Source organism: Oreochromis niloticus, linkage group LG18 (assembly GCF_001858045.2).
Source record: "Oreochromis niloticus isolate F11D_XX linkage group LG18, O_niloticus_UMD_NMBU, whole genome shotgun sequence".
NCBI classification, from domain to species: domain Eukaryota; kingdom Metazoa; phylum Chordata; class Actinopteri; order Cichliformes; family Cichlidae; genus Oreochromis; species Oreochromis niloticus.
The window spans coordinates 7113686-7126363 of NC_031982.2; the positions used below are offsets into that span (position 1 = coordinate 7113686).

The 12678-nt window shown below is 41.6% G+C and overlaps 1 protein-coding gene across 1 annotated transcript; it reads right to left on the reverse strand.

Moving 5' to 3' along the window:
• Window positions 1-3079: 3079 nt before the first annotated feature.
• si:rp71-1g18.1 (zinc finger protein 629) lies at window positions 3080-9799 on the reverse strand. The gene is made up of 4 exons (XM_005475951.4): window positions 9420-9799; window positions 9028-9167; window positions 8765-8846; window positions 3080-5241 (listed from the first exon to the last, which is right to left on the reverse strand). The coding sequence occupies exons 1-4, from the start codon at window positions 9661-9663 to the stop codon at window positions 4298-4300; spliced, it is 1410 nt and encodes a 469-aa protein (XP_005476008.1). The 5' UTR covers window positions 9664-9799; the 3' UTR covers window positions 3080-4297.
• Window positions 9800-12678: the final 2879 nt, after the last annotated feature.

Sequence of the window (12678 nt, forward strand, 5' to 3'; positions counted from 1 at the left end):
AGCCTGATGCTTAGCCTCGTCCACCCCAGCTGTAAAACTCAGAAACCAGTCTTACTTGTTATCATCTCGTCCACCTGGACCTTACACAGAGTTTCTCTCTGATTTCTCAGACTTTTTATCTGATTTAGTGCTCAGCTCAGATAAAATAATTATTGTGGGTGATTTTAACATCCATGTAGATGCTAAAAATGACAGCCTCAACATGGCATTTAATCTGTTATTAGACTCAATTGGCTTCTCTCAAAAATGTAAAAGAACCCACCCACCACTTTAATCACAATCTTGTTTTAACATATGGCATAGAAACTGAACATTTAACAGTGTTTCCTGAAAACCCTCTGCTGTCTGATCATTTCCTGATAACATTTACATTTACAATAATTGATTACACAGCAGTGGAGAGTAGACTTTATCAAAGTAGATGTCTTTCTGAAAGTGCTGTAACTAAGTTTAAGAATATAATCCACCCACTGTTATCATCTTCAATGCCCTGTACCAACATAGAGCAGAGCAGCTACCTGAACGCTACTCCAACAGAGGTCGATTATCTTGTTAATAATTTTACCTCCTCACTATGTACGACTCTGGATACTGTAGCTCCTGTGAAAACTAAGGCCTCAAATCCGAAGTACCTGACTCCATGGTATAATTCTCAAACACGTAGCCTAAAGCAGATAACTCGTAAGCTGGAGAGGAAATGGCGTGTCACAAATTTAGAGGATCATCATTTAGCCTGGAGAAATAGTTTGCTGCTTTATAAGAAAGCCCTCCGCAAAGCCAGAACATCTTACTATTCGTCACTGATTGAAGAAAATAAGAACAACCCCAGGTTTCTCTTCAGCACTGTAGCCAGGCTGACAAACAGTCAGAGCTCTACTGAGCCAACAATCCCTTTAACGTTAACTAGTAATGACTTCATGAACTTCTTCACAAATAAAATTTTTATCATTAGAGAAAAAATTACCAATAATCATCCCACAGATGTAATATCGTCTACAGCTACTTTTAGTACCATCAATGTTAAGTTAGACTCTTTTTCTCCAATTGATCTTTCTGAGTTAACTTCAATAATTACTTCCTCCAAACCATCAACGTGTCTTTTAGGCCCCATTCCTACAAAACTGCTCAAAGAAGTCCTGCCATTAATGAATTCTTCGATCTTAAATATGATCAACCTATCTCTAATAATCGGCTATGTACCACAGGCCTTCAAGCTGGCTGTAGTTAAACCTTTACTTAAAAAGCCATCTCTAGACCCAGCTGTCTTAGCTAATTATAGGCCAATCTCCAACCTTCCTTTCATATCAAAAATCCTTGAAAGAGTAGTTGTCAAACAGCTAACTGATCATCTGCAGAGGAATGGCTTATTTGAAGCGTTTCAGTCAGGTTTCAGAGCTCATCACAGCACAGAAACAGCTTTAGTGAAGGTTACAAATGATCTTCTTATGGCCTCTGACAGTGGACTCATCTCTGTGCTTGTCCTGCTAGACCTCAGTGCTGCATTTGATACTGTTGACCATAATATCCTATTAGAGCGATTAGAACATGCTGTAGGTATTACAGGTACTGCGCTGCAGTGGTTTGTATCATATCTATCTAATAGACTCCAATTTGTACATGTAAATGGAGAGTCCTCTTCACACACTAAGGTCAATTATGGTGTTCCACAGGGTTCAGTGCTAGGACCAATTCTATTTACATTATACATGCTTCCCTTAGGCAGCATCATTAGAAGACATAGCATAAATTTTCACTGCTATGCAGATGACACGCAGCTCTATCTATCCATGAAGCCAGGTAACACACACCAATTAGTTAAACTGCAGGAATGTCTTAAAGACATAAAGACCTGGATGGCCGCTAACTTTCTGCTTCTTAATTCAGATAAAACTGAGGTTATTGTACTCGGCCCTGAAAATCTTAGAAATATGGTATCTAAGCAGATTCTTACTCTGGATGGCATTACCTTGGCCTCCAGTAATGCTGTGAGGAACCTTGGAGTCATTTTTGACCAGGACATGTCCTTTAACGCACATATTAAACAAATATGTAAGACTGCTTTCTTCCATTTGCGCAACATCTCTAAAATTAGAAATATCCTGTCTCAGAGTGACGCTGAAAAACTAGTTCATGCATTCATTACTTCCAGGCTGGACTACTGTAATTCTTTATTATCAGGATGTCCTAAAAACTCGCTGAAAAGCCTTCAGCTGATCCAAAATGCTGCAGCAAGAGTACTGACAGGGACTAGAAAGAGAGAGCATATTTCTCCTGTTTTGGCTTCCCTTCATTGGCTTCCTGTTAAATCCAGAACTGAATTCAAAATCCTGCTCCTCACATACAAGGTCTTAATAATCAGGCCCCATCTTATCTTAATGACCTTGTAGTACCATATCACCCTATTAGAGCACTTCGCTCTCGCTCTGCAGGCCTACTTGTTGTCCCTAGAGTATTTAAAAGTAGAATGGGAGGGAGAGCCTTCAGTTTTCAGGCCCCTCTTCTGTGGAACCAGCTTCCAGTTTGGATTCGGGAGACAGACACTATCTCTACTTTCAAGATTAGGCTTAAAACTTTCCTTTTTGCTAAAGCATATAGTTAGGGCTGGACCAGGTGACCCTGAATCCTCCCTTAGTTATGCTGCAATAGACGTAGGCTGCCGGGGATTCCCATGATGCATTGAGTTTTTCCCTTCCAGTCACCTTTCTCACTCACTATGTGTTAATAGACCTCTCTGCATCGAATCATATCTGTTATTAATCTCTGTCTCTCTTCCACAGCATGTCTTTATCCTGTCTTCCTTCTCTCACCCCAACCGGTCGCAGCAGATGGCCGCCCCTCCCTGAGCCTGGTTCTGCCGGAGGTTTCTTCCTGTTAAAAGGGAGTTTTTCCTTCCCACTGTCGCCAAAGTGCTTGCTGATAGGGGGTCATATGATTGTTGGGTTTTTCTCTGTATTTATTATTGTGCTATCTACTGTACAATATAAAGCGCCTTGAGGCGACTTTTGTTGTGATTTGGCGCTATATAAATAAAATTGAATTGAATTGAATATCACAAAGGCTTTGATCTGCACAGACAAAATAAACTTTTTTTTTTTTATTGATACAAGAGACAAATCTTCATCAGAAAAACTTATTAAAAACACTGAAAGCAAGATGTTATTCAATGCACATGTAGTTAAAAAAAAAGAAAACAACTCGTCTGTCAAATGAAGACGAGAGCATATTTCTTACGTTTTAACTTAAAGTCACCATGAAACATACAGGTCATGGAGAGCAAGACATCTACAGACAACGAATGATAGTAACGTGCTACAAAGTCAAAGAGTCAGTAATAAGTGACATAAGTGTTAAGTAAAAAACAAAAACATAGACTTGAAAAACAACTATATAAAAGGTAAGAGTGTATAAAAGCACATCATTTAACAGGAAATGTTGAGGTGGAGAACCCTAGGCTTTCCAAAGGTCTACCCATTAATGCTGTGTTTCAAGATATTTATAAAATGTCCATCTCCGAGGAGCACCAGAGCATTTGTAAGCTGGTGAACTGTGCAGTGGTGGGTGGGTTTCCCTGCAGTTTGATCGTGCGTTTCTCAGGAGGTTTAATGCCAAAACATGTGTAGTAGTACTCTCGCAGTCTCGCAGCCCCATTAATAACCCACAATCACAAAAAGTAAAACTATGGCATGAACTAAACACACAAATTACAGTAAAAAAAAGAAAAAAAAGAAAAAAAAAAAAATTAGTAGTACAAGACACCCCCCCGCCAAAAAAAAAATGTCAACAGCCAACCACAACATGTCTGTGTAGGTTCTCAGTCATTCGGGTCATGGTCGTCATAGGAGGTTGGACAGAAAAAGAAAAAAAAAAAAAGGCAGCTGGACTTCTTTAAGTTTGGAAAGATGTTTCTCATCCAAAAAGATGATTTGGTTTCAGAAACAAGAAGGTGGAGAGCCTCAGGTATTTCAAACCATAGTGGGGTTACTGGCCCTGGGAGGTGGTTTCACCCTTAATGACCCACGACAACCCCCACTATGGTTTCAATACCTGGGACATCTTCTTGGATGAGAAACGTCTTTCCAAACTTAAAGAAGTCCAGCTGCCTTCTTTTCTCAAGCTCCTAAGATCCAATTACAACCCAAGTCATTTTAGGACGACTCCAAATAAACAATCAACATAAGCACTCTTATGACTTCACTTCTCTTCTTTAAGTTTCTCGGGACAGCTTCGTTTATAGTGTTTTTAGTGTGAGGTAGACATCCGTGCGGCAGCAGCAGCAGCCAGCCGCTCACAGTTGTTCCTACAGCTTCAAGCCGGCGATCGTTCTGAATGAAGGAACGAAGAATTCACAGTGGCTCAGTTTGTGCTTCTCTAGATTCCTCATGATCCTGAACGTCTTGCCGCACGTGGCACAGCTGAAAGGCTTCTCTCCGGTGTGAAACCTCAAGTGCGCTTTTAGGTTGTCTCGCAGCCGAAAGCTTTTACCGCACTGCGTGCAGGTGTGTGGCCTCTCCCCCGTGTGGAACCTCGAGTGGCGGCGGAGACTCTTTCGCAGGGCAAACGTTTTAGAGCACACAGAACACGAGTACGGCTTTTCTCCGGTGTGGAAGCGCTTGTGCCGCCGGAGGATCTTCCTCCGGCTGAATGTTTTCCCGCAGATGCTGCAAGAGTATCCATCTCGGGAGCGGCTGATGACCGTTTGGAGGCGCCAAATGTCATTTGCGCATCTGGTGAAGCAGCACAGGCGATGGCCGGTGTGAAGACCTTGATGACGGCGGAGATCTTTCGGCACAGGCCAACCGTTATTGAGGTCAACGCTGTGAGCTTTGGCAGTGTCGCCCTGAATCTCTGATTCAGGCATCGTGAGAACATTTACCAGCTGCACTGCGCAGGGACGCAGCAGCTTTGGATCTGGAGATGTGAGTTTCAATTTCATCTGGAGATGGTTCTTTGCTTCCTTCTGAGAGTGGACCCACTCCCACACTCCAATCTGTGCAGGAGTCGCAGCGCCATCAGATGGGGATGGACTATAGGCAGTGCCTTTAGCTGTGCTGACACTGGCCTGCTGAGGCTCGGCTTGAGCAGGCTTCTCTGATTTATCAACTTTGGGTGTTGGAGACTCCAGCTTAAGGATCAGCGGGCAAACAAACTTCACCTTCTCCCCAGAAGCAGAGTTGTTCGTGTCAGGCTGAATTACAAGAGGCCTCTGCTCAGCTGGCGTCTCTGTCCGTGTCTCTGTGGAGACTGAAACAGATCACATGCATCTTTAATGACACTGAACATTTTCACCATCCTTTCATGAAGCTTCCCAAACCCCTTCACTCTCTTACAAAATGGCTCTGCATCTCTCAGTGGCTGCTATGCATGCAAAATAATAGAACAGGAACCATCAAATAACAGGGGCAGATACAGTATTTAAAACACTGTCATTACACGTGTCCACACCTTGTTTTTGTATGTTAAATAATCTTCACAACTGAAGAATTTGACATTATTTGAAACCATAAAATTTAAAAATGCTCACAAAATGCAACAGCGTGACACTGGCAGTCAAACGTTGCAGTACAGTGTACTGATGGAAGCACGAAGGTCTGAAATTTATCAAACTTTAACCACAGTAATTATTAAAGACAGGCGACAGAGTGCAATCAGTGACGAGCGGAGCTAGTGTTCTTGCTAATTCATGTAGCTGTGAAGTGAAATGGTCAAGTATCGCTGCTGTTAGCACCAGATGGCAGCAACACAACAAAGCATTTCCAAGTGTTAGCACAGCACACTCTCATTATACACTGTTGTACTATTGTAAGGTCTACCTTACAATATAAAGCACCTTGAGGCAACAGTTGTTGTGATTTGGTGCTGTATAAATAAAATTGAGTCAAACTTTTGTATTGCTACTCTGTGTATAAAAAAAGCATTTAGCCTAAGCCTAACTTGGTCCACCACATTATTAAACTATTGCGTGGTGCTAAAAAACGATATCTGCAAGAATAACGCCGCATTACAACTTGCGTGCGATACACATCCTGCATCATAGAGGAAAACACACAGGTTTCTCAATGTTGCGGTTTACTGGTCTGAGGGAGCAAAAAGCCACAGCTTTACTGATGACACTTAACATCTGAGCACCCAGAGAGCTGCCCAGCCAGGCAAGATAAACTTTATTCGTCACGATGAGACATCTTCCCTGTGTCTGTGAGTCCCTGCATCCTTAAATGTCTCCAGTTGTCCCGAGTTCTCTATGACTGTCTCCTTGGTGCATTTAAACCCTGTTCCTCCCTGTCCTTATCGTCTGTTGTCTTCGTCTCCGTTATCAGTCATCATAATTTTACCATCTCTGTGCAAGTCTGCAAATTTCTTTCTTAAATCATATGATTCTTAAATTCAACAAGTCTCTCTGTGCCTGGGTCCTCGTCTCAAAACATGACATCACTGTTTTGTACATTTTAACACAATTTAATCCCCATATTTGTGAAAGAAAAGCAAAACACTTTTTTGAAAAGTCTGTAACAAAACCATCAAATCAAAGATAAAGGTTATTTAAATGCTGCAAAAGAAGAATGGATTGGAATAAAAAAAAAATACATATCCTAACCTTAATTACTGGGGGAGGATAATGAATGATGCTCATAGTGAGTAAAAAGTAAACTGAGTGCATTTTTTGGACAGAGATTCACTTTTAATGTGTATGTATAATATAATACAGATACATAAAAAAAACACTCCCAAAACAGAATAAATTATTACAAATAAAAATCTTTACTGCAGATACTAAATTTACTAATTTAATAATACTAATTTTGTGTTGTAATATTTAATCGGGTTCATGCTTTCATAGTGGTACTTGGGAGACTTGACATTTTTATCAGGTGGTACACACTGTAAAAAGTTTGAGAAACACTGATAAGTGTATGTGTGCTTTTGGAAAACATTTAAAGCTGCAGTACAGAATCTTTGAAACAAGCCAGCTTAAAACATTTTTAGAATATAAACAGAGCACTCTGCGTCTCTTTACAGCTCCTCACTCCACCAGGGCTGTTTGGCACTTTCTGATAGTGCACAAATGTGGTGCACGTACTGCAGCAGTCATACAGACAACTGGACGGTCCAAAGGTTAGCCTACCTATTACTGGCTGAGGTTTTAGTAGAGTTGTGGCTGAACCACATAAAAATATATCATTAATTTTAATCTCCCCAATCAATGATAATGTTATGTTGGAATGTTGTTAAAGAGGGTCAAAAGTGTTTCAACCCAGTTTGTTTTGCAGATTCTGTATAGCAGCTTTAATATAGGGAGAACACAACTTCCTGATTGTGTGAGTAAAATCAGGTTTTTTCTCTTTGCCAGTTTAACAGTTTGTTTTGCCTGTCACTGTTCCCTGTCTGTTTTCTTACCTGGTTCTTCCTGACCTTGTACTTTCTCCTCACATTCCCCTCTTTCCTCTCTCCCTCTTTGGACTGACAATCATACACAAATAGATTGTATTCAATTAGATGAAAAATTACATTAATATGAAAAAATACTATTAAGATCACTAACAAAAAGTCCTCTCTCAGTTTACTTTCAACCAAAAGGAAAATAACCAAACCACATGAACATCTAATAAAAGATTTAAATATTGAAATACTAATCCAACATTATTCTTGATTGACGGATCATTTGATCTTACACTTTTACCTGAATGTGGCTCCTTTTTTTGAAAAAACTTCCTTTTATCTATTATGAACCTGGCTGTCTCTCTGTACAAACACACACACACACACACACACACACAACAGTTGTTATAAGGTTAATGAGCATTCGGTCAGTTAGCTAGTTAGTATCCATTTAAAACAGGACAGTGGTAACAACAGTAGGCTAGGGACAATTTTAAGTTTTAGATTTTAAATAGGCTGTATACATTTCAATGGGAGCAACAGGACGGTCAGATGTCGCTGATTTTACTACAGAGCAGGACGGATTGTAGGGTAGCAAACATCGCCGGAAAACAAGTTTTCAACACTGCAGGTTACCTGGGTGTAATGTTTTTCAGCTAAAAAGAAACATGGCCTGACTCCTACCTAACTATATAAAGAGTAACTGAAGGTTAAATGCAGCTAACATGTCCTGTTTTAAGCCAGGCACTAACACATCCGCTCCGCTGCGTCTCAGCCACTATCGCTCTGACAGCAACGCAACGGCGCTAGAGCCAGACTAGCTGAGCTGGAACAAACCATTTTGGGAGGGAGGGGGGTATCTATACTTTTGTTGTTAAAATGTTATGTCTCAACCAAGCACTGTATGCTTTTTATATTTTTAGCAGTGTGTCGCACAAACAGCAAATATTGTCAAAAAAAGTAAGAAATCTTTGGGGGTGCTTTGATTCATTTTGGGGGTGCTGAAGCACCCCCAAAAATGGGCTAAAATCGCCCCTGCTTATGATGAATGGGTCATTTCCAAACAGAACTGTACACAGGGCAGATCAGAATACTGCCCATTCTACTTTGCATCAATTATTTATGAATCATTTTACAGCATTTTGGGGTCTTCGCACATTCAGAAGCTAGCCCCATGTCCCTTGCCCCTTTTCAAGATTAAAAAAACAACAAAAAACTAAACTAAACTAAACAAATGAGTTATGCAACCAGATCAATTGTACACTGACTCCATGTTGGTCCCAGAGCATTCTGTTTAATCTGTCTTTTTTTATGTAGTATGCATGGTGTGTATCTAGCATTCATAATGTGTTTATGCTTCCACTGTGTCAGTGTAACACGTAGTTCTTACCATGCAAATCAACTTCTGTCTGAGCACCACAGTCAGATGGAGACTCTGCTCCATGGACGCGCAACTCCACCATATCCACAACCTGATAAAAGAAGTAACAAGACACATTTGCATGCATGCATCATGGCAAGTGCAATACAGACCTGAAGCGTCGCAGTAATAAAAAAAAAAAAACGGGCAACAGAGAAAAGCAGACAAGGCTTCATAAAGTGCCTGTTCTTCATTCCACAGGTGATTTACAGCCCCTGTAAATTCTCACTGACCGGATCCTTCAGGGATGACCACTCGGGGTCAGCAGGCCCATTATCTTCAGCCAAGAGGATTTCTGGCGGAATGAGGCAACCCTCCATCACCACCTCCTTGCACTCCCTCACATAATCGCTATCCGAGACAAAAGTGAGCCCTACGGAGTAGAGGGGGGAGGGAGGGTTAACGCTGGCAACTACACTTCAGCTTCGTGCAAGATTGCTTGGTGATATCCAAACATGCATCAAACTATTTCTTAATCGACGTCACAGAACTCTGTTAGAATAACTTTCAAACGTTTTTTTTTTTTTTTGTAACTGGAGCTTAAAGCCCCACTCGTGCACCAGGAGCTGCAGCAGAGCTGTGGACACAAACAGGAAGTAGCGTTTAAAGCCTCAGAAACACGAACCGTTAAACAGCGACGGCTCCTCTGCGCTGTCGCCCACTTGCACTCCGATGCTCCGTTTTGTGTCCCCGCTCGATAAAACATCCGAGGTTTCACTTCCCTTCCCGTCCTCACCGCGGCCCAGGTCCACCTCGGATGCTCGGTATCTGCTCTCGAACAGTTTGATCAACTCCACCGAGGCCGCTTTAACCAGCGAGCCTAGCACCGACTCCACCTGCGCCTGGAGGCTCACGACCACCGTCGACATGCTGCCTGTTCCTGCCGTGCAGAAGTTCACACCGTAAAGGAAGTTAAAATTTAGAAGAAGTATTTATTTACCAACCATATAGCCACATGGTTTGCAGAGGGAAGAGGCGTGTCTACTAGTGGGGGAGGAGTGGCCAAAGGGACGGCCTTCCTCTTCTTTCTGTTTGCTAATTGGCAGCCGGCAAAGACGTTTAAGGTGCATTACCGCCACCTTGTGGATTAGCGTGGTTACTGTCGAAGCCCTACTTCTATAATCTAAGTTACAGTTTTTCCCAATTGTTTACACACAATTACTTGTACTTCAAACACAATGGCTACAACATGTAACTGATGCACTAATCCCCTGAACCAATTCTGCTAAACTGCAAGCACGATTCCTGCTTTTTTAAAACACACTTTTTAAAAAACCAGAAAATACTGTAAAGTATGTTTCACGTATTTGGGAAATGTACTCCTACTTTGTATTCCTACATAGTAGGCCTATTCACAGTATTTTACAGTATACTGTTTGTATTGCAGAGCTGAAAGCTTACCAACATGAGGTGGTCTCCTGAACAGGAGACAGAATCATAAACATGGTTTCTAGAAAAAAAAAAACGTCATAACAGTACAGCAAATATAAAGAAAAATAATAGAAGACAACAACATATTTCAAAATATTGATAGAGTCATCTTATCAACACTGGACCGTCTCTTGCACAGAAATAATCTGAGGATGAACCAGGGTGCCATTTGAACGCAATTCAGAACGAATCAAAGAATTGCTATACAACTATATGCAAGTAAGTCCCACACAATCCCACAATTGATGCATACTCCCAACACTGTATAAATTACAGTACTGTACAGTAATCATACTCTGAACAAAAAAAGGCTTACAGCAAGTCAGCTGGAGAAGAAGTTCTCATAGTGTTTTACATTAAGCACATCAGTGTTCAACTGGTTCTTATAAATGTCTATTCATGTGATGGTTTGTGTGTGTCATTTGAAAACAAAATGCCATTTTGACAAGAAATTACATCGTTTTGAATGTAGCGTTTCATTTACAGGAGAATTGAAGGGTTTTGCCCGTTTTGTGTGTGTGGTTTTTTTATTTGTGTGTAGAGTTCTGACAATATGAGGCATGCTTTCAGGAAATGTGTGTAAACAATTGGGGAAAACTGTATGTGATTTCCCCTAAAAATATCTGAGTATCTTCCTTTTTTGCGGATGTAATGTGAAAATACTGCAGTATTCCCCTGGTATATCTATTCATAATCAAAGCTAATGTTCTGTATTCCTCTCATTCGTTTGAATTCTACATTAAATGTTCCGCATTTTCCCTAGTTATCCCACCCTTTTCTGTTTTTTGTGTCCATATTCAATTTCATTTTTATTTTGAATCTCAACATTGCCTTACTTGTTAATATGATTTGCATATACTGTTTCCATGAGCTAAGCTCAGACACAAGAGAGGTGATTGACAGATAATGGTCGGTTTTGATAACCAAAATTTTACTTAGTTAAATAAAACTTAGAAAGAAAGAATTCTGGAACAGCTTTGTCAGTACATCACATCTCAAAACTTCATCCTGGATTATGTCCAACCTTCTTGCTTCTTCTTTTTGATGGTGTTTAATAAAGTGACTATCCATAATCAGCTTCAGAACAACTCTAATATATACACTGATCAGCCACAAGATTAAAGCCACTAAAAGGTCAACATTCACTGTGGCAATGTGGCTTCTGGCAACAGGATACTGCATACTAACACAAGACAATAACTGTTTAGGAATGGCTCGAGGAACCCGAAAAGGAGCAGGAAGTGTTCACCCATGCCTCAAAACTCCTCAGGTTCTGACCTGATTCTGCTTCTGTGGGATGTGACAAAATAAGCCTGATCCAAAGGATTCACTGCACTTTAGGGACCTTAACATTGATAGGTAGGTGGTTATAACATTGTGGCTTAGAGCTTATAGTTTTAAAGTGGCTCTCCATGCTGTTCCTGTAAGGGGAATTTCAGAAATAAACTAAATTCTGGGAAAACAGTTGTGTTTCAGAGTTTTATTACAGCTTTTAGACACACCCAGGACTCTCATATATATATAAAAAAGTAATTTTCCTGTCCCACCTTCATCCCTCCCACCAGTCAAAACAGGATACACAGGGTGTAAGCTCTTAAAGACCTTCTGCCCTTGCACAAACAGGTAGGCTGGAGTATTAAAATATTATGGCAATGTTTCTGGTTCGCTACCACAGTGTAATTGTCACGGTTTGACATGGCAGACCGTGGGGATATGGGGAATGGAGGACCCAGGCGCGGTGCTCTTAGTACAAGCAGTGTGTTTATTTACATTGATGGAAAAACATGACAATAAATCCCGTGCTCTCCCGACTCCCGTGACGTGTCCTCTTCCCAGTGTTAGTGCTCCTGTCTCCGCTTCTCCGTGATGAGCACCCCGTGCTTGCTGCCCTCTCGTCTCTCGCTACTCCTGAGAGAGAGGCAGCTGTCAGACACACAATAATGCAGGAGACTCAAACTAAGAACTGGTCGAGAGACTAACGTGAAGCCACGCAATGATCCAGCATCGGAGAGAGCTCCACCACACTCTCAAGTAGCTCCTCTGACGAGGCCTGATCAGCTGCAGGTGTGACATGGTCTTCAGGTGTGGCCAATCACCTGCCAGGGCCACACCCACCCACACACACATATGCAGGGAGAACGAGGGACAGCAATACAAAATACATATATTATAATATTAGTCCAAAACTGCTCAGGGTCCCTGGGTCGCTCAGACCCAGGACCCTGACAGTACCCCCCCTCTAAGGGTCGGCTCCCGACGACCCTAAAACAAACACACAAAAACCAAAAAATCACAGTACAACCAACCCAGGGCGGGCGACGGGGGGTCCAGGACGGAGGGCCCCAAAACCTCTCCGTCAAACAGCCACCACAAAACAACAAAAGAAAAACACAGTTCGATAGTCCAACCCCCGGTCCAGTGGCAGCAAACACAGTTCTGGAGGCCGACCCGGA